Here is a 26923-nt window from a genome sequence, read left to right on the forward strand (position 1 = left end):
CAGTTAATTCAGTACATTGTGCAGCTGACAAGTTGAAAGCTGTCAGGGTAATGTAAGGTAAATTTTTTAACTTCTAAAGCCTCCGTTTCCTACTCCGTAAAATGGGAAAAGTGCCTATCTCCTTCCCAAAGCTTTGTATTTATGAGGATGGAATTTGGGAAGCGCCCAGACCCTAGCGCAGTATTGGCACAAGGATTTATTAAGATGACCCAAAGGACAAGCTGTCCTTCTCCCTCCAGGTGCTCCTTCCATCGCCCGGGGAGGGTGGCCGGGCGCTGGGGCGGTGGCGGAGCGTGGAGCGGGGAATCCGTCGGGCGGGTCTAGTGGAGGACGCGCAAACTCGCCCCCGGGCCCGGCCGAAGCGACTCCCGGGGCGGGCGGGGGGCGGAGCCGGCGCGCCGAAACCTCCTCCCGGGCGTCGGGGGCGGTCCCTGCGGCCGCTTCTCACCGCCTTCCCTTTCTCCGGGAGGTGCTCGTCGAGGCCGCGTGAGGGGTGAGTCAGCGGGGCCTCCCCTCCGCCGGCGCCCGGGAAGCGCAATTCCGCGCGGAGCGTGGCGGGCGCCGTGTGGGCATCCCCGGGCGGCGGGCCGGGTCAGTTCCCCGCGCCGAAGCCGGGCGCGGGCCGGGCCTCGGAGGGCCGTTCTGCCTCCGTCCAGGCGGCGGGGCCGGGCTGGGGGCCTGCGGAGGCCGAGCTCGGCGGGAGGCACCAGCTCAGGTGCGGGCGGCACCGCGGCGCTCCCAGGCGAAATGCTGCCAGGTGGGAATTCAGGGGTCGGCCTCCGAGGCCCCGCGTCGCGTTTCTGGAGTCGCCACCAGTACCTCTCTCCCTGCCGGGAGGATCAGCGTGAAGAAGCCCCTTCCTCCTTGGAGCCCTCTTTCCCCAGCGTTTCTACTGGGAAACCCATTGCTGATCTCCGCCTGGGACCTTCAGGGGCCGACGAGTGGTGAGGGTCGACAGGATTTTAAAGTACCTGAGATACCTGCCCTTAGTCTGGCTCTGCGTCCATCCGTTGCCTGTCAATCCGTATCTGTTGGTGTTCGGTCTTCCATTAGATAAGGGCTAAGTCTAGGTTTGAAGAAAACAGAAAAGGCCATTAGTATTGGGACTGAGAAAAGGCCTTTGGGTTGGTAGGCTCAGGAGAGCAGTTATCAACAGGGTGGGCGTGTGCCGGGGTTGCAGAGTGTTCAAGAGTGGGTGAGGGATGAGGGTGTGGAGGCGGCCGGAGCACAGGGAGACCTCTCCAGCCGTTTGGTGACGAAAGGGAGTATTGTATTGTATTGTATTCTATGCACATTTTTATATTCTGTTTTTTTTTTTTTTCACTTAGCTATCAATGAGCACTCTCCCATGTAGTTTTTTTTTTTTTTGCGGTACGCGGGCCTCTCACTGTTGTGGCCTCTCCCGTTGTGGAGCACAGGCTCCGGAAGCGCAGGCTCAGCGGCCATGGCTCACGGGCCCAGGCGATCTGCGGCCTGTGGGATCTTCCCCGACCGGGGCACAAACCCGTGTCCCCTGCATTGGCAGGCGGACTCTCAACCACTGTGCCACCAGGGAAGCCCCCCCCCCATGTAGTTTTTAAGCACCATTTTTAAGGAAAGCATGTGCTCCATTATATGTAGGTATTGTAATTAATTAAATCAGTTCCCTGTTGTTAACATTTTGAATCTTTTGAATTTTTGGTTATTTTAGTAATGTTTGAATATCGTCGTCTACCTCTCTGATTATTTCTTAGAATAAGTTTCTAAATGATGGAGTTGAAAGCTATTCAAATGCATTTTTAAAATCTCCTTTTCACATATCTTCTTACTGCTTTTCCTCACCCAAAGGAAAATGAACGTTTCTGAGGGATCTGTTGCATTACAGGTCCGATCTCTTATTTCAGTGGTTCTCAAACTTTAATGCGTATAAGACTCAGCTGGGGAGCTTGTTAAAAATTCATTTTCCTGAGTCCCAGGCCCAATTGTTCTGACCCATTAGCTCTGGAGTAGGGCCCAGGAATCTACAATTTTAACAAATTTCCCTCTGTCTTTGATATAGGCATTCTTGGAACCACACTTTGAAAAATGTTTTTAAAATAAATGGCAAAACGGAATCAAATTTAGGTCACTTCCCCAAAGCCATTCATGCGTCTGGTAACCAGATTTGTACTCAGCTCTTTGTGACTTCAAAGCCCTTGTTTTCTCCATTACCTCAGACCTTCAGACCTTCTCAAGCCTTCTCATTGATGTGCCTCTAATAACTGCAGAAAGGGAACTGCAAGTGACCCCACTACAGGATTCTCTGGGATAGCTGAGAATGGCACATAAGTGCACAACGAGCCTCCATTAAAATCCCCCATTGGAAATTCTTAGGAATTCTTTCATGCTGCATAACAAAGACTAAATAAAACAATTTCAGTCCCTTGCTTGTTAAATTGATTTCATGTTTCCTGACTGTTTCATGCCAGCCCTTGTTGTAAAACAGTTGATGTAGGACCTGCAGGCAACTCTTGCCCAGAGGCAGGGACACTGCTCTGGTGTGCTCTGTGGGTTCAGGGAGGAAGTGGCAGACTAGACAGCAACTCCTCCCAGAGTCAGAAGAGAGGAGTACTGCTTTTGGAAACTCAATGACAGAGAAGCAAAAGGTGGTGGGCAGGACTAAGGGAAAGGGCCATTCATTAGAGATGGGGCCCTCTGTCCTTAGGAGAGCATTGGTATTAGTAGACCGAAGGGAGCTAGCATGGGGGTGAGGCTTTTTCTTTTTAAACATCTTTATTGGAGTATAATTGCTTTACAATGGTGTGTTAGTTTCTGCTGTATAACAAAGTGAATCAGCTATACATACACATATATCCCCATATCTCCTCCCTCTTGCGTCTCCCTCCCACCCTCCCTATCACACCCCTCTGGGTGGTCACAAAGCACCAGCTGATCTCCCTGTGCTATGCGGCTGCTTCCCACTAGCTATCGATTTTACATTTGGTAGTGTATATGAGCCTTTTTCAATTTTAAAAATCTTCCCCAAATGGAATTTTATACCAGTTAATTTTTCCCCTTCTTTATTAGTCTTTATTTTTTATCCTTTTATACCATGTCACATTTATTTTAGTAGTAACCTGGGATTATTGTGTGTCCTCTGTGTGTTTAAACTAGTAATATCTTAGAAAGTCATTCATTATTTACCACATTTAGCACCTACTATGTGTCAGGTCAGTTTGAGGCACTAGGAATACAAAAAACTGATTCTCTTGAGAAGTAAGTTAATTTTACTGCTGTATGTTGACTTGGATTATACACAGTCTTCGACTTTTTCTTTTAACTTTTAATTTTAGACTTAGGGAAAAGTTGCAAATATTGTACAGAGAATTCACTCAACTTCCCCTAATATTAGCCCCTTACATAACCATTGTTCAGTTATCAATACTATTAACTAAACTATAGACTTTATTTGAATTTCATCAGCTTTCCTGCTAATGAATTTTTTTTTCTGTTTCCACTGGCTGTCAAGGATCTTACCTTGCATTTAGTTATTTCTCCGTAGTCTCCTCCAGTCTGAGATAGTTCCTCAGTTTTGCCTTGTTTTTCATTATTTTGACCCTTTTGAAGAGTCCCAGTTATTTTGTAGAATGAAGTTATTCTGTAGAAAAGTACTGATTAGTTATTTTGTAGAGAGCAATACATCACTGATTCATGAGGTTGATAGGTCTCATCACTGGTGATATTAACCTTCATCACTTGGTTAAGGTGATATCTGCTAGGTTTCTTCACTATAAAGTTACTGACTTTCCCTTTGTAGCTAATAATTATTTGAGGGGAGATACTTTGAGACTATGCAAGCTGTTTAAACTCATATTTTTACCTACTAATTTTAGCACCCATTGGTGGATCTCGTCTGCAACAATTATTTACAGTGGTGTTTGCCTAGTGGTGATTTTACCCCCCATTTCCTGCTTCCTTATTGGTTGGAAGTTTAGTGTAAGAAAGAGCTGCCCTTTCCCATTTATTTATTTGATCATTTATATCAGTATGGACTCATGGCTATTCATTTTATTCTGTGGGTTAAAATACAATGCCATCATTATTTTCTTGCTCAAATGCTTCCAGTTTTGGTCATTAGGAACTCAGTCTGAGTTTAAATGACCTGTACACGTAAATGGCTGTCATCATTTCTATCCCACCCTTGCCCCCTGCCCAGGGAACTGTTAACCTAAAACAATAAAACAGCCAGTTATTTTACAAGCAAAATGGGTTTATTCTGGAGCAGCAAAGAATTGCAATTTGGGGCATGCAACTATGGCAAACCACATGCAAGTCCAGTAAAGCAAAGGAAAAGAAACTTTTTTATAGAGGAGAAGGGGAAATTGGAGGCTCTGTCATAAACAAAAAAGTCCATTGGAGGAAACTAGGAGATCGAAATATAGTGGCTTTTCATTGACTGAGTTGTGACAGTCTGTCATTTGCTGAGGTGTTACCGGGCAAAGAGAAGAGCTTCTTCCTCCTGCTGGTGGTAGTAAAGTGGGGTCACTTCCTGCCAAAGATGCAAGGTGGGTCTCTTCCTATTGGGATCTGTATTGATGTGATCTGTATCTCCCCTTCTGGCCTCCCAGTTCCACTTCAGTGAGGTTTCCCTTTATTAATTTTCACAGAACCATTGCTTCTTTAGGGTCTGGGCAGTGATCACTCAGAAGCCAGGTAAAGGAACTATAATTGGGAGAATGAATACCAGAGGTCCACGGAAGGTAGGACAATGTGATTGCAAATAGTCAGCTCTCAGGAGCTCTGCAGGAGTAAAAGGAGTAGCAAAATATCAGCCTTTTTATTGGTGCTACCCCAGAGAGGCCCAAGGGAATAGGACCCTGTGCCTGGGGCCACATCTTGCGCACTATGAGACATCCAGTGTCTGCAGGATTACCAGATGGATTTAGAGACATTGAAATGCTGATTTTAGTGCTCTTGGCTGCCGAATGAAGACCACGTTCTTCCTCCTTGGTACTAGGTGCTTAGTGAATATTTATGGAGTGACACCTTGTGTCCTCCCCTGACCTCCCACGGTGGTGTAAAAATGTGTGCATATAGAGATTCTCTGAGAATGAGAATGATACTTGGCATTCATGCTGATATACCCTTTGTTATAACTTGTCTTCCATGCTAGATTTTTGTTTATGGAAAATTTCAAGCATACAAAAAAGTAGAGTGAAAAAGAAAATGAACTCTCAGATACCTATCACCTTGCTCAGTACTTTTCAATATTTTGCCAATTTTATTTCAACTATTTCCCCCATTTTCAGGGTTGGAGCTGGCGTATTTGAAAACAAATTGCAGACATTACAATCTAAGGAAGGACTGAAATAAACTCTGAGTGCAAGGACTATACCTTAATTCCCTTGGTGCCTAGCACTATGCCTGAAAATAGCAGGTGCTCAGAAAAGACTGGTTGAATTGAGAGGAGGAAAAACAAAATTATGAGAACATCATCATTTTGAACTAACCCTAGGGCAGACCTAGAAAGGAAAAGGGTGGTGAGTCTTGCCCTAAAATAACTTCTTTCATGTTACCTGAATTTGTTCTCTATAACCATGATTCCCCTGTCATCTTAAGACAGCCTTGACTGAAAGAGTAAATTCTTTTTAGGAAGAGTTCAGGGTCTCTCATTTATTTAAATGTTTTTACAAAGAAGTCCAATCTGATGATGTTTTCCCAAACACCAACCAGGAGCGACCTGCCCTAAAAAGAGCTCTCTTTAAAAAATCATTATTATTATTTTTTAATGATAAGAGTGGTATATACTCATTGAAAGAAAAACAGGAAATTACAGAGAAATAGAAAATAAAATTATTCAATATGTATTTCAATATGTAATTCCAGAGATAACATCTTGGTTAGCATGCTGATAAAATTTGAGCATGAATCATATTGGTAATCAGAATCAACAGATATTTATATCCTTGGGAATGTACTAGGTGTGTTTGCTGTGTCATCTCATTAAATTCTTACAGCCATGTTGTAAATTAAGCTAATTTTTTTTTTTTTTTTTTTTTTTGTGGCGATATGCAGGCCTCTCACTGTTGTGGCCTCTCCTGTTGCGGAGCACAGGCTCCGGACGCGCAGGCTCAGCGGCCATGGCTCACGGGCCCAGCCGCTCTGGGGCATGTGGGATCTTCCCGGACCGGGGCACGAACCCGTGTCCCCTGCATCGGCAGGCAGACTCCCAACCACTGCGCCACCAGGGAAGCCCAATTAAGCTAATTTTTAAAAATCATTTTATAGCTGGGGAAATGGAAACATGGGGAGAGTGTTTGCCTTCAATCTGATAAGCAGGCCGGGCAGAGCTCTCTTGAAACATTATCCCTCTATAAGCAGCTCTTAGGAAAACAATGTTCCCTGTCTAACTTTTCCAAGACTGAGATTTTATCAAAAACTGTTGCCAATCCTAGCATTTAAGCCTCCTGCAATTAAGTCTGCAAGAGGTAGTCTGGCTCCAGAAAACTGCAGACTTACTCTTACCTGGAGGGAAGAAAACAGACCTCCAGGAAACTATTTCAGAGACAGTCTCAAGGAAAGGGACAGGAAGAGACAGGTAGAAGGCTGCATGTTTAAAGGGTTTGTGCTGGGCACACCCAGGTACCAAGGGGAGGAAAGAGACTGAAACGTCCATGTGAAGGATGTGGCAGAAGCCCAGGCTTTGGAGCTGAGCACGTGGGCTCAGACCCCAGCTCTACCACTTAGTAGTTGTGTGAGCTCAGGCAAGTTCCGTAATCTCTCAACCTTCATTTTCTCCTCTATAAAATGAGGAGACTAATAATTCTTACCTCACAAAGTTGAGATGAGAATTAAGTAAGTTAATACAAGTGGTTTAGCCCCAGTGCATGGCACAGAGTAAATGCACAAATAGATCACTCTTCTTATATAGCGATTAATCTTCTAATTAGTTATTACTGCCTCAGCAAGCCCCTAAGCAAGGCCTAAAGACCCTAAACAAGACCCTAAACACAGGCCATACTGTTTAATTGCTTCCTGGGCCAAATCATCTCTCTTGTGGTTTGATCCAGGAACCTAACCTACGTTTATAACATGGTGTCTAGAGAGAAATGCGTTCTAGGTTTCCCTCAAACTCATGTAGAGCTAAAATTTTGGAATACTACCCTTAAGTAAGTAAGAGGCTATCTTGAGAGTTGCTAAGGGTGTTTTTGAAAAGTTAATTAATTAATTGATTAATTTTTGGTTGTGTTGGGTCTTCACTGCAGCGGGCTTTCTTTAGTTGCAGCAAGGGGGGGCTACTCATTGTTGTGGTGGTGGGCTTCTCATTACGGTGGCTTCTCTTGATGTGGAGCACGGGCTCTAGGCATCTGGGGTCAGTAGTTGTGGCTCACAGGCTCTTGGCACACAGGCTCCGTAGTTGTGGCGCACGGGCTTAGTTGCTCCACGGCATGTGGGATCTTCCCGGACCAGGGCTCGAACCTGTGTCCCCTGTATTGGCAGGCAGATTCTTAACCACTGCGCCACCAGGGACGTGCGAGTGTTTTGTTTTTCTTTTTCACAGTAAATTACCACATCCCCACGTCTCATTTATTTATTTATTTATTTATTTAATATTTATTTGGCTGTGCCAGGTCTTAGTTGCTGCATGCAGTGCGGGCTCTTTGTTGAGGCGCATGGGGATCTTCGTTGTGGCCTGTGGCATCCTTAGTTGCAGCATACAGGATCTAGTTCCCTGACCAGGGATGGAACCCGGGCCCCCTGCATTGGGAGCACGGAGGCTTATCCACTGGACCACCAGGGAAGTCCCTCCCATCTCATGTAAAAAATCAACTTTGTTTTCATTACAAAAGGACAAAAGTGTGTCATACTTTTACAAAAATGAAAGAAAAGGGTAAAAAGCACCCCTGGCTAATCCCATACTCCTAACAGAATTATTGCTAGCTTTTGGTAATATTTCTTTCTAGAGTTTTCTTAACTCTATAATTTTAGTGGTAATCATATGCAAGAGTTTATTTTCTGTTTTTGTTACTTAAGATTTAATCATACGTGTTTTTGTGTTATTTTGGCACAGAATATATTTTGGTCCCCATTCTGTCCATTTAATTGAGGATATGTTTGCTGTGGAGATTCTGTGTCCTGGCTTTAGCATTTTCTGCACTCTTCTGATAACACGTTTAGAATTTGAGGAGAGACGTGGTTTTGGTAATGCAGAGAGGATGTGGGGCCTTGCGAAGTAGACTTCATCATCTTAGTGCATTTACCATGGTCCAGGGAGGGCCCTCAGCTATGTGGCCTCAGAAACTGGATTTTTCAGGAACTAAGAGCATAGCCACCTCTCACAGATGAATTCATACTATCCCACTACGTGCAATTGAAGTATGAAATCAAAATAACAACCCATCACCTGACAGAAATACAGTACAGTAGAGTGGTGATTCCGGCAGCCACCAGTGTGTCTGCCTGTAGGTCATCCCTAGTCTAGAGTCATTTAATGTAAAGTAAAATAATATAGCGATCACAACAGTGATGGTCCCCACTTAGTGGGTGCTTATTGTGCATCAGGAGGTGGGCTAACACTTTACGTATTAATATATTAGGTCATCCAGTCCCTCAGTAACTTCTCTAGGAAGGTACAATTTTTATCCCCATTTTACAGGTAAGGAGACCAAGGCTCAGTGAAGTGATGGGCTCGAGGTTCATAGTTTCTGTCTAAACCCAAACCCAGATCTTAAACACTGTGCTGTAGTTCTGTTATTCTTACAGATATTTGGCCTCCTGTGTTGGCAACCTTTTGTGTTCCTTGCCGTCTCCCCAACCTCCTGGGATGTGCCCTGTGCCAATGTCTCATTGTGACGATAACATTGATAACTGAAAAATCCTTGATTTTTCATCCTCTGTTTCAAGGAACATGTTTTTCCAGCTCTTACAGAGGGAGAAGAACTTTTGTTTTTTCCCTTATTTTCTCTTTGGATCAAAATATGCCCTAGAACAAGAGTTCACCTTCGCTTAAAGCTGTGCCAGGAAGGGGCAACTAAGAAAGGGAACCATTAGGACTGTATTTTGGGCTGTGCCAGCTCAGAACTGAGGAGGCATTGACCGTCTCTTCTTTGTTTTCTCCACCGGTGCGGCATCTGGAAATGGCTTTTCTTCTGGGGTGAATGACAGCTGGGGTGAGAACCCAGAGAGAACTCCTGTGGTATATAGATGGTTGGATCCTTCTACATCCAAAATCTCTGGTTTTCTGATCTCTAAACTCTCGTTGGAGAACTCCCACTACTGTTAATCAGTTGGGGATAGGTTTTCAGTTTGTGCTGATGTGAATAATTTCAGGATAGGATTTCCATCTGAAACAGCATGTCTTTGTGATTGCATTTTAGGGATTGCTGGAGCGGAACTACCAAGCAGAAGCAGGCATTGCACTGTCAGTTGTCATCAGGTTTGCAATCAGATTGGAAAAGCTGAACTTGAAGCTTCCTGCCTGCAGTGAGGCCGAGAGATACGGACTGCTCGCATAATAAAAGACATGAGCTTCAACGTGACTCTCCACCTTTCCTATAAATTCCGATTACTGTTGCTCTTTACTTTATGCCTGATGGTGGTTGGGTGGGCCACCAGTAACTACTTTGTGGGTGCTATTCAAGAGATTTCTAAAGCAAAGGATCTCATGGCTAGTTTGAACAAGGGTATAGTTTTGGGGAAGAAAGGAACTGTGACAGAGGAAGCCTCTGTGAAAAAAGCAGACCTTAACAACTGCTCTTCTGTGTCTCCACACCTCAGTAAGTATTTATTTTTTCTTTTTAACAAGTAGTACATACACTTTTTATTTGAATATAACAAATGTACAGAAAAGTACAAAAATCAGAAGTGTGCAGCTCACTTAAGTTTCACAAAATGAACATACCAGTGGAACCAGTATGTAAATTAAGAAATGGAATCTTCCCAGAGCCCCAGAGATGCTTCTTTGAGTCACGACCCGTACTCTAAGCTTATATTCCATCCATTAGATTTTTTTGAACTGTACGTAATTGGAAACATACACTATGTACTCTATTGTGTCTGGCTTCTGTTGCTCAACATTATGTTTGTGAGCTGTATTTGTATTGCTGACAGATAGTATTACGTGAACATGCCCAATTTGATCCTCCAGCTGCAGAAGTCTCAGCAGGCATGTCAATAGGCGTGTGTGATGCGCTGGGGGTCGATTGACCCAGGCCGGTGGCTCTGCTCCCAGTGTTTCTCATCCTCCTGGGACCAGCGGGCTAACCTGGGCATGTTTTCCTGGCATCTGCAGGGAAATGACAGCACGTCCAAGCTTCCACTCATGGCATATCTATTAACATCCCCCTGGCCCACCGTATGGAGTCGAGGGACAGGATAGTATGTTTTCAGTGTTGTCTTAGTTTATTTCTGTGTTTATTTCTTAAATATGTTGTATGTTTTGATTCTCCTTTGACATCTTGCCTTTCAATTTAAATGAATAAGAAATTGGTCTTTGGGAGCACGTTAATTAGGAAAAACTCCACAGCGATATTCTATGTAACCCACAAAGGTTCTGTCAGACCTCTGATTCTCCAGAACATCGAAGCGCTTAGAGTTCTCCAGATAATCCTTGGAGTGTCTTTCCAGAATGCCTTTCCTCAGCCCATGTGTGTCTGGCGGATTCCTGTCTAGTCATCAGAAATCTAGTTTAGATCACTTCTCTCCCAGAAAGGTTTCTGGGACTGCCCCAGAGTTAATCTTAGGCTCCCTGGGTGCTCCTCCACCTTTGTTTCTGTTGTTGTGCTGGTCAGTGTATTGTTTACACATTTTGTTGTTGTGTTGGTCAGTGTATTGTTTACACATTTTGTTGTGCTGGTCAGTGTATTGTTTACACATTTGCCCTTCTTCCCCTGGAGACAGTATGCAGGTGGGATGAGGGCACGGTGATCCTTTCCAGCTCTATGAAGTCCAGAGCTCCTCCCTGGTCCTACAGAGGTGGCTCTCTGCGTACACTTAATTAGCTCTCTGGGTGGGCAGTCTAGGGCTCTTCAGAGGCTTCTTGCTTTTAGCGGCACAAGACCTGCAGATCCTTTTTCCTGATTGCATCACAGACTTGTAGTGTGATCATACTGGCATGCTGCTTCTCTGTACTCAGTCACGGAAAAGCCAAAACATTATTCCGGATTGTTCAAGGGAAATTGTTCTGCTCACAGATTACACAAGTTGAGATAGCAAAATGAGTTACTGAAATGCAGATCTGACTGGTATCATCCCCCTTGTTCAGAATTCTCTCAACATACTTAAGCAACAGATGCATTCATGAAAACAGATGGGCAGTGACACGGTACTGAGTATGGATCCAGAGGGCGACATAAGTAGCGACAAATTAAGATGGGCCATTAGTGACCCAAGGAGGAATAAAACTTGAGAAAATATGACGGGGGCGGTAAGGGAGACTGCTAGAGTGAGTGGAAGCAGGCACCCGAAGATTGGGCACATGTTAAGTTACTACAGTGAGGGAGTGAGCGAGGGGACTGATTTACATCAGACCTGTTGCATGGGGCTCTTTCCGGGGCCGAGAGCAGAGACATGGTCAGGTTAATTCAGATGATGGGGTTTATGGACAGGCTACACAGGAAGACATCTCTACAGCCATCCCATCGTCTCCCAGCAGCTCTGGTAGCTTGCCTTTCCTTGTAACTCCTTTCCTTACTGTTTGTTTGTAGGGATTACTGCCTGCCGACTCTATGTCTTGTGTGTAGACCCTTGTGGAAAGGCTCTTGTAGGTCAGTTATTTGCTCTTGGTGCTGTTGGGCAGAGTCTGTCAGCCATGCTGTGGACAGTAGAGCCTGGTCTAAGCAGCCATGGCCAGGGTAGGAGATGGTCACATGAAGCAAGGCACAGTGACATACATTGGAAAGGTGGGTGACTGCTTTGCTCCAGAAGAAGACAGCTCAGTTTGCAAGTACCTTGAACAGTATATGTGGAGTTTTTCTTGTTTTTTTTCGGCCATGCTGCGTGGCATGTGGGGTCTTCGTTCCCCGACCAGGGATGGAACCCGTGCCTGCTGCAATGGAAGCGCAGAGTCCTAACCTACTGGACGCCAGGGAGGTCCCGAGCTGTAAAAAGTGTGTTCCCTAACCAGAGCTCTGCCTCCTCTCCTACCAGTCAGTATTCCCTGTTCTTTCGGGTCTGAGGCGAGGGTCAGTGGCTTCAGCCTTATCTTTAAAGCCTTGCACGAGATTGGTTACCATGGATGGTCTTGCGTTTCATCCAGTCAGGCTGTGTCCAGACTCACTGAGCAATGCCCCATTGGGGATTTCGCACGGTGGAACAAAGGGAGGATTCTGCGGTGTTGCCCATACCTGTTTACTGCTGAGTTAGGGAGGGAGGCTAGTTTTCTATTTCCTTTCGCTGCTTTAGTTTCAGGCAGTTAGACTAGCTCTCAAGAGCTTAGGGAAGTGACCTTGGGAAAAGGGGCCTTGTCCGTGAGCTTGATTCCATGGAATGCTCTTGATCTTTAAGAACTTCACCCTCCTTTGGAATTTTTTTTTTTTTATGACAACAAAAAAGTTGGATTTGATTGGATTCATTCATTCCATGGGTGAGGCTTCCTTTTATTTTTCCCCCCTTTGGAAGTTTGAGAAGGAAAAGAGGTTAGAGCAAATTTGAAGTTGCTCAGTCGACCCCTGACCTCTGTTACTTCACCAGGGTCCATCAGAACAGAGTGTATTCTACTTACGGATGAATCATAGAGCCAGACTGGTTACCCAGCACAAGAGAAATGGTCTTATATGTCATTTGCTTGTTTTGCAGCCAATAACCTGAGTTCATAGATTCTGTGGTTATAGTTTGTGACCAAATGGAGGCTTTACAGTAGTTCTCCTTGTGTGCCAGACAGCTAGCACAAAGTGTGTGACATGTACTAGCTCCTGTAAGCCTGTCAGCCTTTGACGAGCTTTGTTCGTATTAGTCCCTGTGTCCTGTTTTTATTGTAGAAGGCCAGAAACAAGCTCGTTTTCAAACCAGATCTCACTCTGGAAGAAGTACAGGCAGGAAAACCCCAAGGTGCACAGAGGCCGTATCACCCTGAGGGAATGCAGGGCTTTGCAGGCGGGTCGCCATCCTCATCCCTCACCGGCACAGAGAGAAGCACCTGCCTGTACCTGTTAGAACACCTTCACCCCTTCTTGCAGAGGCAGCAGCTGGGAGTATGGCATCTATGTCATCCACCAGGTGAGTGTGTGGGCAGACCAGGCCTTTGCCTGCCACACCCTCCTCTCTGTGAGGCGCTTCGTCTGTCTTGGGTAAAAGGGCATCAAACTATCATCAAAGGTGAGGTCTCTTACCTCATTTATCCTTGAAAGTAGTAAAGGCACTTCTTGTCCAGAGTGTGGAATAATGGGATAAGTGCTGGGAAATTTTACTGGCTCTTAAGTGATCCTCTGGAGGAAGCCTGTTTTCTTTCGTGAGCCCTTCCATTGCGGACAGTGAAGCCCAAAGATATTTCCCCTGGAACTGACCTTACATTGCCTTCTGCATTTGCTATACACTACACAATGAGATGTTGGAACTGTGCTTTATTATTGAGCCTGGCTATTCAATGGGGATCTAGACAGGAGTTGACTACTGTGTGTTAACCACCATGGAATTCTATGACTGTCTCCACCTTTCTGCCTTTAACTTTGCCACTATCTATTATGTAGAACATTATGTTTCGTTTTCACTTTTTTTTTTAAAATAAATTAATTTATTTTTGGCTGTGGTTGGGTTCTTCGTATGCTGTGCGCAGGCTTTCTCTAGTTGCAGCGAGTGGGGGCTACTCTTTCGTTGCGGTGCGCGGGCTTCTTGTTGCGGTGGCTTCTCATTGCGGAGCACGGGCTCTAGGCGTGAGGGCTTCAGTAGTTGCAGCACGCGGGCTCAGTAGTTGTGGCTCACGGGCTCTAGAGCACAGGCTCAGGAGTTGTGGCGCATGGGCTTAGTTGCTCCGCGGCATGTGGGATCTTCCTGGACCAGGGATCAAACCCACATCCCCTGCATTGGCAGGCGGATTCTTAACCACTGTGCCACCAGGGACGCCACTAGTTTTCACTTTTATGATTCACTTTTTTGGCTTCCAAAAGCATGATTTAGTAGGAGCACGGTAAGTATTAGTGTAGCCTGCTTTGAAGAGTTTAGCTCTAAGTGGAGTGGGTGATTTAAGGTGCCTCTATCTGTTGTTAACATTTATTGAAAGAAAAATAAGACATCAACAACTATACAGGGCTATCTTTTCAGAATTGTCCTGGGCCATCCAAATAATTCCCCCTCAAATCCTTACAAATGCTCCGAATGCAAGTAATATCATTAACTATATGCCTAATATTGGTTATAACTGGTAATATTTGTTTTAGGAAAACTTTTGACAGATCAGAGGATGCTGTTCTGCAGTGTATACTTTATAATAAACTGGGGGTCTTAAAAATAAATGTGCATGTATATATTACATCTATCCCCATTTTGTGAGGATTTGAAACAAAATTTAACTGTTACATTGGTTTATCATTATTTTTGTTTTTAACATTGTTAGTCATTCAGAGTTCTTACTCAGGACAGCAACCCCCCCAGTATATAATTTTATGAATAGAAAATATGTCTGCTTTGTGGTTATTCTTTCACGGAAAGTACTGTGGTGAGTTTTGAGAACTGCCTGTACTTCTGTTATGATAAACTGTTTATTGAACTGGAATTTATTCTTAAGGAATTGGATCCAAATAGCCATGAAAAAAATTACTACTGTAAAAAAATGTTTCATACTATAGCTTTGATTATATTACTGGTTTACTGTGTTCTTTCCTTACCCAGTAACGAATGTCCTCTGTAAGGCCACTATGAGGATTAGTGTCTGCCATGAAGTGTTAAATCCGGGTTCTCTTACAGTGATTCCACGAGACTTTTAAGTAGCTTAGGTATATGAGCAGTAACCTTCTCTGTTTATAGGTCAGGATTTCTTGATCCTTTCTGGCAAGCTATATTTTTGGGGGAGCTTAGTGTAAGTTTGTTACATGGGGTAAGATTGGGATTAGCTAAGAGCTGAACAGCGAAGCAGTGATTCTACTTGGCATGACTGGTATGTAAGAAAGGTTTTGTGGTTTTACATGGAATAAATAAAGGTATGTTTAAAATTTTTTTAGAGTTATCTTTATTAGTATTTTAAAACTATGGTTATTAAAAAAATTGTTGTAAAATACACATAACATAAAATTTACTATCTTAACCATTTTTATTGTAGAGTTCAGTAGGGTTAAGTTTGTTCACATTATTGTGTAAATAATCTCAACTAATCTTCCATCTTGCAAAACTGAAACTCCAAACCTATTAAACAACAGCTCCTCATTTCAAGGTGTTTTTAGTTATGGAATACAAGTATGTATGAAGCGTAAAGAAAAACACAAAAGGCCTGTTATTGTTATTGCATCTACTGTGTCAGATTTTCATGTCATATGTATACTCTTGTGCATTAGCAAGAATAATACCAGCTCCTGCATGTGAACTGAACAGGGGAACAGTGTGAAATCTTGTCTCAGGAGCTTTTCAAGTTTTAATTTCCATATCTATAGGCTGGAAGTAAAAAGTTTAATCGCGCCAAACTCCTGAATGTGGGCTATCTAGAAGCTCTCAAGGATGAAATTTGGGACTGCTTCATATTCCATGATGTGGACCTGGTGCCCGAGAACGATTTGAACCTTTACAAGTGTGAGGATCAGCCCAGGCATCTGGTGGTTGGCAGGAACAGCACTGGGTACAGGTAAGGCGGCTCTGCTCACAGCTGCCTTAGGTCAGAAGCCTGGCCTGTTATCATCAAGGCTGTGCAGACACTGTGTCCAGCGTGTCTGCAGAAAATGAGAAATAGGAAAGATGGTCCATGATATATCACTTAAAGTTCAAAACAGGAATTAGAGAAATTCGATTTTTTTTCTTATTAGGAAAAAATCCGCCAGCAGCCTTGGCAGAGGATCACAAAGATAAAAAGGGAGAGAAGATGGGAGGGAAAATAGTCCAAGCTTTGCAAATGGCGGCCAGCCTCGCCTGTAGGGCCCGCCTGGTGGAACTTTTGCAAGGGCTCCCACGCTGAGTAGAACTCAAGTAACTTAGCTATCTCTCCCTGCCTTCTGCCTCTAAGAGACAACAAGAGTGTGCCTCCAGGTCAGCTTTTAGGCCTCTTTTGTGAGACTGTGATGTTTGTTTCCAGACCGAGTCCGGAGGGAGACTGGGAAGGGGCATGTCCATCAAGTGGTCTGCTCAGGAGCCAGGACACCCAGGACAAGTTCCCTTCTCTCAAAGTCACTGTGGGAAGAGCCCAGGCACCATCATTTCTGCTTTCATGCCCCCCCGCCCCACCCCATCCCACCCTCCACCACACACACACGGAGAGGCATAGCTGCTTTTCAACCTTATTTTGTACCAGTTCCTATTTGAGAACAACTGAGGGGAAATAGCGACCAAGAAAGTTCTCCACAAGGGAAACTATATGTTCACTTATATATGTGCACACTTACCTGTCAGCCTCCACCAAGCCCTGCCCTTCGTGTGTGCTCACATGTGGGGTGCTACTGCACTAGGGACCCTGAGACCAATCTGAATGAGGCCGAGTGCCCATCCCCACAGCACTCCCTGGTGTGTACTGCTGTGGGGAGACCGGCAGCTGCAGTGGAGCTGTGTCAGCTTTGCACTTCACTTCTGCAAATTCAACTAGGAGCACGTGCTAATGAGGGGGAGAGTTTGGGGTGGGGGTGAGGCCAAGGGAGAGAGAGCTATAACGCTATAAAATAAAATGGGAGGTTCCACCAGTGTCTACTCTGGGAAGTGAGCATGAGATGCCAACCATGAATCTCTTTGTGTGTGTGTGAAATATTCTTCTTTTTATTTTTTCTCAGTCATTTAGAAAAGTAAAAACCATCTTTACTTCACAAACCATACAAAAACAGGTGGTCAGCCGGATGAGGCCTGCGGGCTGTAATCTGTTGGTCGCTATAATAGCGTGTCAACTGGGATGACAGGATCAGATTTGCATTTTCAGCCAGTGAGCCTGGAATTCAAAGGTGCATATGAATCATCTGGGGGTTCTGTTGAAATGCAGATTCCGTTGTGAGAGTCTGTGTATCTCACCAGCTCCCAGGTGATATTTCAGCAGCAGGGTTTGATCTGTGAATCACACCTCGACTACCAAGGCTTTCAAAGATCCCAGGTCGGATCCATCCATGGAAGAGAGCCTGGATTGGAGAGTGAGGGTGAGGATGGAGGGGAGAGCTGTAACATCAGTTAGGAGTCTTTTGGGAGGTTGGCTCAGCAGGCTTTGGTTGCTGGGAGGAAGTGAGAGCTGGGAGAGAGGGAGAAGTTGAAGATGACAGCAAGGTTTTGTTGGTTAGTGCTGTCTTAAGCAGAGATCCCAGTGATCTGTACAGAACTGGGTACAGAATAGTGCTAAAGAAGTTTTTGCAAACCGTGAATCTCTTGATGCCTCCCTTGCTCTTGGTTTCCATGTTGCTCTTATTGTGTAGGTTTCTCACTTCGGCCTGTTCAAGAGATTTCCAAGAGTAACGCTGACTGCAGGCGATCTTTGCCTCATGTACAGACTTTAAACCTAGTCCCTGTGTAAAGTGTGGGATATAAACAAATACCTAGAATAAGCCACAATGGGTGAGAGCACACTCTCTTTAAGAAACACCTAGGGAAGGGTTTAAAGGTGTTGTCCAGGAAATGTGGCATCTTCATCTTGTGGAATCAGTGGGAGCTTCCCAGCAGAGTTCCAAGATGTGGAAGCAAGAGAGAACATGGCACAGGTTTTGAGGAAAGGCGGGTAGTTCATTAGTGCTGGAGAATGAATGTCTGGGATGGTGGAGGGAGGAGACGCTAGAGATGAGGGTAGGCAGGGGCCAGGTTAGGCAGGTGTTGTTCAGTCTGGTAAGGAGTTTGGAGTGCCTGTGGAAGGAATTAGAGTGCTGCTGACACATGGTTACAGCCAGGAATGACAGGAGAAAGGTCAGTTCAGCTGGGATGGAGCAAGGCAGGAGGGGAGAAGATGAGGGGCAGATGCCCACTCCTGCCTCCATGCTCCAGGGGCAGTGGGACCAGAGGGCAGGAGAAGGGTCTGGAAGAGAATCCCAGGACTTTTTCTTTTGGGGAACTTGATCATTATCTGGAGATTTTGCTTTCTGGTCTGTGAGCCACCTCTGCACTGAAGAAAGCAGCATACCATGGCCAGGTACCTTGGTATTTTCAGAAGCGTGTTAGCCATCTGCCCACTCATTGGTATTAAGATGTCACTCTCTACGACACAGAATACCTGTACTTCAGACCCTTGACATGGGTGATAACTTCCCATTGCCCAGTCTTTCTAGACATCTGTGGTGAGAAATTACAATCACACAGGATTGTTTTCTCATTTGTTTGTTTTTGGAGTATGGATACACAGGATTGTATCAAGGACAGGCCTTTTGTTGGGATTCTAGATTTTATCTTTGCATTAAGCTGGACCATAAGAAAATGAGTTCTTGGGCATTCCTGCTGGGAACTGATCTTGAGTAAAACTTTGGTGTGATGATCGTGGGTTTTATCAGATGCCACTCACTCTAAAAACAGCCTCTGTACGAATGTTGCTGTTTTAACTTGCTATTGTAATTGGCCAGACATTTCTTTTATAACTAGAAATCAGGAAGCCTTTGTCTTCCTTGAGTAACTGACAGTTTTCCTAATGTAAACCAGGTGATTGAATGTGTCTCTCTCCTCTTTTGATCTGGATGCAAGAAGCTCAGAGTCAAATCCATGACCTTCTTTTAGAAGCTGAAAAGAATCTTATTTGCAGATCAGAGTTCTAATATATTTCCTATTCTAATCTTCTATCTGATTGAAGTTTTCCTCTCGTCCTGGTTTGTCATTTATGTTTTTCTACTTTATTGTATGTATCATGTAAACTGCCTCATTTTCTGTGGTCTGGGGGAGGTTTGCATAGGTAAGGTAGGAGTTGTCTTCCTCCTCCTTAGTTATTGCCTTTCCTCCTTTGGGCAAAGCCCCTCTAGTTGCTGGCAGGTGCAGTTGCAGGTGGCTAAGTGTCTGCCCTCTGCTGGTAACTGTGTGTCCCTGTGCCACAGAGCCAAAATCAGCACACTCTTCATTGTCACAACTCCCCCATGAGTATGTTTTTGTGAGAGGCACCGTCATCTACCTAGTTGCCCAAGCTGGAAACCTCAGGGTTATTAAGGTATGTTAGGTTCTCCAGGAAACAGACTCTGAGACGGAGATTTGTATGCATATAAGTGGAGGTCTGCATAAAATGTGTGTATAGGAGCTCTCTCCTGGTCTCCACCCCCACTGCCTAAAAGAAAGTAAAAGTAAAAAAAGCCACTCGTTCACAGGCCGAACCTGGGTGCAGCCTCAGAATGCTCTTAACCCAGAGCCCTTGGCAGCCACAACCGTTCATTGGATTGGCACACGAGGTGAGATCTCTCATCCAGATCTGATGCTATAGCGCACATTGACAGGTACCTCTGCACACAAACACTGACAATAAAAGGTGGGCGGCACCTTGCTTAGTGAGCAGATGTGAGAGCTTGTCCAGACAGAGGACAGAAGGCCAGACAAGGAAGGCCAAGAACGTGGGGAGGTGGATGTCAAGCAGGAGTGGGTGGGTGGAAGTGCATGGTCTTCAAAGTGTTCCTAGAATGCCCGCCCTGCAGTCAGAGACTTCTGAAGCATCTGTGGAGAACAAAAGGACTTTGCACTAACATTCTAACCATTTCTCTCCTCTCTTTCGCTCCAGGTTACGTTACAGTGGGTATTTTGGGGGTGTTACCGCCCTAAGCCGAGAGCAGTTTTTCAAGGTGAATGGATTCTCTAACAACTACTGGGGATGGGGAGGCGAAGACGATGACCTCAGACTCAGGTGAACAACAGAGACAGGTCCCCTTCACGGGGCTCTGCTAGCAGTGGTTGTGTGTGGTTCCTGTGGAGGCCAGGCCAGCAGGTCATGAGGCTCCGACTTGGGCTTGAAGGGTGGCAGGGGGTGGGGGGTGAGCAAGGCGGCCCAAATCGCTCTTTGCCACTGGCAGTTCAGAAATGATGGAGGGTGGTATAGTCCTGGCTAATGGGTGTCCGGGGTCCGGGAGTGTTGGTGGAGGTCTCTGTGGACTTGTCAGCAGGTATTACCTACTGAGATAGAGTCTCACCCATGAATGGCAAGTCCCAGACCAGTGCGTTTGCAAAATGCCACCTGAGGAAAGTAGCCAGAGGCCTGTTCTAAGCCTCTGCTTTCTCTCAGACCCCAGGCAACCCTGGTGGTTCCCAGCGTGCAGAGCAGGGAGTGTCAGCAGCCTGTGAGGAGTTGCACACCCCGAAGCAGGCCAACATGTCCTCTCCTTATACACGAGCCAGCCCCGCACTCCGTGGGAGCAGCTGCTGGCCTGACTCCCTGGCCTGACTCGGGGCTTCTGGCATGACCCTCAGATTCTCTTGGATTCTTTTCTGCTCTGGGGGGTTCAAAGGGGATATGCCTGGTCTCCCCTCTCAGCCCCCTTCCCTGAACTTGGGTTTCATGGCCAGATAGTTATGGGTATCCCTAACTCCCAGAAATAAGTAATTATTCAAGAGCCTGGGGCCAGTATCTTCAGACTTGTAACAAGGTCTTTCTATTAGGAGACCCCCCTTTCCTCCTGTTGTTGCCTCTTAGAAAGAAAATTTCTCAGCTGGCGTTCTGAATTAATATACGTGTGGCTGCCAGATGTTTTCCATTGCTTTTCCATTGCTTCAGCATGAAGAAGCCGGGCTCCATGCTGGTCTCATTTCCAGGTCTAGGCTGAGAGTCTCTGGAATGTTTCTGGCAGGAGGGAACGGATCTCCCTGACCAAAGGCTGCATAGAAATGGCTGTAGTGATGGGCAGCTCAGCCCATCAGCAGCCTGTGTGGCCGTGGCTTATGAAGTGGACAGAGGGTACCTGCTAGATTTCAGGGCAGGAATAGCAAGGGCTCGGAGTCAACCGTATCCATCATGTTCCCCAAATCTATTTCACTGCCCAGATGGGACGGTTAGTAGAATTTTACACTGATGTATCTTCACTCTCTTTTTTCCTGTTGCTCCTCGGTTTCAAGGTAAAGGGGAGCCCCAAGTTTTGCTTTCATTTGATAAGAACATCATGGCCTCCAGAGTGGTTCTTGACTAACGCTATGGATAAACCAACTGATTTGAGCATAAACATTTGCTGAAATTTCTTTATTAAATACTTATTTACTCACCTGTGCAACAGGCACCACCCTCTTTCAGCTTATATAGTACATTACAGTTTGCAAAGAATGTTCCATGTGGACGGTCTCATTTGAGGCTGTCAGATCAGCTCTGTAACACCATTGCCATTTTACGGTTCGGGAAACCCAAGCCTGGAATAATGAATTGACTTACCAAGGTTGTAAATAACAAAGTCTAGATTTGAACCTAGGTTTGTGACATTTAACAGTCATTATTTTCCCTGTTAAAAGAAGGAAACACTAAGTAAATTAGGGATCCTAAGAGACTTGATTTTTTAAAGGTGTATTTTCTCAGTTGTTTCTGGAAAATGACAAAGTGTAAATTGACACATCTTCTTTGTACCTCAGTAGTAAATGTTAAGGGTGATTCTTCTATGGACTTATTGCCTGAGGCCCAACATAAGAAAATTCTTTTTCTTTTAATACCTAAATAATCAAGATATGTGTATGTGCACATATATGTAAATTTTTGCAAATGATTCTTTTTTAAGTGCCTAGTGGTAGATAATTGGGATAGAATTTTTTTTTTAACACCTCTGTTATTTTTCCAGGGTTGAGCTTCATAGAATGAAAATAACCCGGCCACTGCCTGAAGTGGGTAAATATACTATGATCTTCCACAAGAGAGACCAAGGCAATGAGGTGAATATAGAACGGTAAGTCCTGGATCCACGCGCCTGGCAGGCTACCTGCGTAGTCTCTTCTGTCACTAGTCCTATGCCAGATTTGATCAGATAAACCAGTTTATTTTGTTCAAAGCTTTTTATTGAGGTAATTTTCGGACAGACCCAAAAGCAGAGGGAACATCTGTTGAATTCACATGTACATGTACCACATTCCCAGTTTCAACAGTTAACAACTCATGGCTTCTCTTCTTTCTCCCACTTTCTTCTCCTCCCCCGCTGGATTCTTTAGAAGCAAATGAGATATCACAGCATTTCCTGTGTAAATATTTCAATAGTATCCTTAAAAGAAGTCTTAAAAAAAGAACTGCAGAGGTGCTGCGCGGAGACCCGCTGCACCCTTGCGAACACGACGCTGCGAGCGGCGCGGAGCGTGCGGGCCATCTCTGCGCCCAGCGCACCCTGCCCACCGCTGTCCTGGGGACTGCAGGCAGGCGCCGTCCGGGCGCTGCACACCAGACCCGCTCTGCTGTCAGGTCGTAAATTCACAGACAAACGTGAATGGGTAACAACAGAAAACGGTGTTGGAACAGTGGGAATCAGCAATTTTGCACAGGAAGCTTTGGGAGATGTTGTTTACTGTAGTCTGCCTGAAGTTGGGACAAAATTGAACAAACGAGGAATTTGTTGCTTTGGAAAGTGGGAAAGCTGCTAGTGAACTCTCTTCTCCTCTATCAGGAGAAGTAACTGAAATTAATGAAGCTCTAGCAGAAAATCCAGGATTTGTCAACAGACCTTGTTATGAAGATGGTTGGCTGATCAAGATGACACTCAGTAACCCTTCAGAACTAGATGAACTAATGAGTGAAGAAGCATATGAGAAATACATAAAATCTGTTGAGGAGTGAAAATGGAACCCCTAAATAAACTAGTTTGAAACAACTGAATCTAGCATAGTTGTCTTAAATTAGTGGTGGATAGATTTTTAAAAAGCAACTTTTAGCAAAAGAAACTACTTGCAACGATGCTACCTGAAGAAAGTACCCCTGAACTTCCTAATGACTTCAGATAAACGCTATGCAACTTTTTCACAACACCTATGATTTTTGGGCTAGTCTCCAGTTATAATATTCAGAATTCCTGAAATTATCTGTGGTAAAACTAGTTACGAAAATTATGTAATTCAAGGATAACGTTATTATCTTAACCGTATATCATATTGTAACTTGCCTACAGCCATCCCTGGATTTGGGTCAAAATACTCAATGAACTTGCCACTGGAAATAAATGGCAGTGGAGAAAAGTTTGTCAGTTGTACGGTGTCCAGTGAAGAACGTTCCTCTCTTAATTTTGCAAAATATACTGTGTTTGCTGGTGCTATTTTTATACAGTAAAGCAACAGCCTTGCAGGAAAATAAGAAACGGTTTACTAATAAAATATTCAACTTCCTAATTTAAGAAAAAAAATACTGCAATACTGTTATCATACCTAATATAAAATTATCAATACTTGCTTATTGTCATCAAAGGTCCAGTCAGTGTTCAGATTTCCCCAATTATCTCATAAATGCTTTAATAAATTTTTTTAAACAGTTGGTTTATTCAGATTCAGATTGTAGACAAGGTCCACACATTGCATTTGAATGATTTCTCTGAAATCCCTTTTAATCTGTAGGTTCCCCCTTCCCTCCTTTTTTTTTCCCTTGTAATTTATTTGTTGAACAAACCAGGTCATTTGTCTGATGGAATTTCCTACATTGTGGGTTTTGCCAGTCACATCCCTGTGCTATAACTTAATTTGTGCCTCTGCATTTCCTTATAAGCTAGGTCTTCGATCTGGAGGCTTAAACAGATTCTGGTACTATTTGGGGGCAAGAACGCTTCCTCTATAGTGCCATGTATCTCCTTTTGTATCCCAGCAAGGGGACACGATGTCTGGTCATGTTTTGGTGATGTCAGGATTGTTCTGTGGGTTCACGTGTTGTCGGCCTCATGCAGTCATTGTGAGGGTCCCCATTAGTCTTCACCTAATTATTTTAGGAGCCATTGGTGATCATTGCCTAAATTCATTATTCAATTAGGGATTGCAGAATTGTGATACTCCGTCAGTCCTTCTGCATTTATTAGATAGATTTTTCTACAGAGAATGATGTGCCTTCTTCAGCTGTCTGAGTACCCTGGGGTACCGTTCTTATAGAAAAGGCAGGATAAAGGGAAAGAATCAGCATTGATTTTCTATTTCAAAATGATGAGTTGATGCTTCCTACAGCCTTCTGGATGTAGTTAATATTCTTTTCGATGCCCAGATTGTCTTTGGCAAATGTTATCTTTTTCCAGTGGGCTCCCGAATCCTTTGACATAACTGCAGTCGTTTTGCGAGCTTTTTTCCCTTTGCTCTGGTGTGTTAGCTGTTCTAGGCTCATCTTGTGCTCCTGCCCCAGGAATTAACCCTTTCACCAAGGAATCCTGGCAGATAAACCAATTCTTTTGGGGGCTATGTCTGAAAAATCTACATTTCTTTGTTCTGGTGGTTCTTTTTTTTTCCTAATGTTTGAAACTGTATTAAAGGGCCTTTAGCCTTTTTGCTAGAGTCTACATTTTAAAACAATATGAAAAGACTTTTAGCCCTTTTGTTAGAACTTACCACTTTAACAAAACAGCTATTTCTATCTTCCATGTGTCTTTTGAGCCTTTGCTCATAGGGGTGCATTTTTCTCTCTAAATTAAAATAATAATAATTAATGAATAGATACAAAAGAATACTTATCAACTGTATGAAGAATCTGAAGATTCTTGATACCATGACCACTGGTCGTGTCCTCTAGCCAGTTTACGCCCTTTCCCTGTGTGGCCCTTCCTTATCCCACATCTTCCCCCTACCCCAAGAGGAAATACTTTCCTGAATTTTGATGATAATTAAAGTTATTTTTGCTGTGTCTTGGTTTTCTTATTTTCCCATGTGTTTGTATTCATATACAAAAGATTGTTTAGGTTTGCATGCTTTTCAATTTTATATAAATGAAGTCATGCTGTATTATTTTCCTCTGACTTTATTTAGCTCAACTTTATGCTTCTAGTCTCCATCCACATTGTTACTGTAACCGAAATGCATGCTTTTCAGTGCTCAGCTCCTAGACCAATTCAGTTCAACACCACCCCTCTCCCTGCATTCTCAAGCTCTGGCCACACAATTACTTCCTCTTCTTCAAACACATCCTGCTCTTTGACATGTCTCTGTGTCTTGCACAGGGTGGTCTCTTTTCCTGGGTGTCCTTTCCCTCATCTTCTCTGCTGTGAATTTCTTCTTTTTCAAACCTTGGTCAAATTTACCTTCTCTGTGACCCTCATGAAGTTAGGTGCCACTTCGTTCAGCCTCCTCTGCATACAGTTTTACTTTGTTTGAGGTTCCTAGGAGTCCCCGCCCTGCCTGCAGACACAAAGTTCTCCCAGCAACATTGGAGCATTCATAGATCCCCTGAAGCTTATCCAAGGACCTGTCAGCAGTGGATGAGATGTATCACTGTACATCCTTCTGTCCTGTAGACTGGGGGCTCACTGCATGAAGGACTCTTCTGATCATTGGTCCTCAGGGTCTTCCATGGGGTTTGCCATGTGAACACATGGCTATCGTTAGTATCTGTTACCTTAGATGGAGAAAATAAACTTTTGCAGTAGGAAACCCAACAAGTGCAATAATTTACAAAGATGCGTTTGCCAAACTTTGTGACAAGGCAAAAAGCAGTGGAAATAGATGTTAAATTCTTACCTTTCACATTTGTTCTTTATCTTTAGGATGAAGCTCTTACATCAGGTGTCACGTGTCTGGAGAACCGATGGGTTGAGCAGTTGTGACTATAAATTACTCTCTGTGGATTACAATCCTTTATACGTCAACATCACAGTGGATTTCTGGTCTGGCCCATGACCCTGGCTCTTCTGCTGACATTTGGAGGAACTGAGTATTTGATTGCAATAATTTTGGCCTAGAGACTTCCCCTAGTAGCACACATTAAGAACTTGTTGCAGCCAATTATTGAGCTGATTCTCCCTCTTTCATATTTCCTTAGCAGAACTCCTGGTGATATGGAATGTAAAACAGTTGTTTTGATCATGAGGGTTAAATATTGTAATGTAGATACTTGAAGGACTAAGTATAAAAGGACCACTCAGCAGATGCCATGAAGGCTATTTGAGAACTCTGATTGAAGGAGATTTATTTAAGTTTGAAGTGACACATATTTTCTGGGATAAAAAATGCCACAGGAGATAAGATTGCTGAATGTCCCAGAGAACCAGGAAAGGGTTGAAGATATATTTCTGTTACTCATTTATCTTGCATGGTCATCTGGGAAGAGGCGGGTCCCGGGTGAGATGAAGGCCGAAGAAGAGGGGAGAAAGGTGAAGAATGAAGATGCCGCGAACTTGGGACCTAAGAGGTGGCAGAAGGACCGCATCAGGCGGAGAGCAGCTGCGGTGGTTGTACTGTTGCTATGGCTGCTGCCCTGCGGCAGGTGTCACCTGCCCAGATACGCCTTCCAGTAACATTTTATCTACTAGTTTTTAGAACATTTTTGTAAAATGATTTTGTACGTGTAGGATATGAAGTAGCAGTTTACAAATTACATATTAACTAATAATACATCAGAAGTACCTCTGTAGTAAAATATGAAAAAGCTTTGGGTGGTCAATCTTGGTTTTTTACTATTGTTTTGTTACCAAACCAAACTTGGGTCCGCTTGCCCACATGCAGTGAAGCCAATCTACAGACACTGGGTTGTGGTGAAGGAAAGCGCAGCGTTTACTGCAGGTGCCAAGCAAGGAGTCCAGGCAGCTAGTGCTTAAAAGCCCAAACTCCCTGAAGGCTTTCAGGGAAAGGTTTTAAAAGACAGGGTGAAAGAGGGGTTGTGGGATGTGTGATCAGCTCATGGACAGTCTTCTGATTGGCTGGTGGTGATGTAACCAGGAGTCAACATCATCAACCTTCTGGTTCCAACTGGTCTGGGGTCTACTTGATTGTGGGCAGCACACAGTTAACTGCTTCCACCTGATGGGGGTTTCAGTGTCTGCCAAAAAGCTCAAAGGATATG

General features: G+C 44.3%; 2 protein-coding genes across 2 annotated transcripts; both read left to right on the plus strand.

The window, feature by feature from the left end:
• Positions 1-513: 513 nt before the first annotated feature.
• Positions 514-26524, plus strand: B4GALT4 (beta-1,4-galactosyltransferase 4). The gene is given in 12 exon segments (XM_032631126.1): positions 514-944; positions 9336-9734; positions 11267-11273; positions 12944-12992; positions 12994-13050; positions 13052-13096; positions 13098-13145; positions 13147-13173; positions 15537-15724; positions 19736-19858; positions 21765-21869; positions 25629-26524. Coding segments are annotated over 11 exon segments (1035 nt in total). The 5' UTR covers positions 514-944; positions 9336-9481; the 3' UTR covers positions 25762-26524.
• LOC116753397 (glycine cleavage system H protein, mitochondrial-like) lies at positions 21888-24344 on the plus strand. Its single transcript, XM_032631125.1, is given in 2 exon segments — positions 21888-22511; positions 22513-24344. Coding segments are annotated over 2 exon segments (609 nt in total). The 5' UTR covers positions 21888-22134; the 3' UTR covers positions 22745-24344.
• Positions 26525-26923: the final 399 nt, after the last annotated feature.

The sequence above is a fragment of the Phocoena sinus genome, chromosome 4, assembly GCF_008692025.1.
Source record: "Phocoena sinus isolate mPhoSin1 chromosome 4, mPhoSin1.pri, whole genome shotgun sequence".
NCBI lineage: Eukaryota > Metazoa > Chordata > Mammalia > Artiodactyla > Phocoenidae > Phocoena > Phocoena sinus.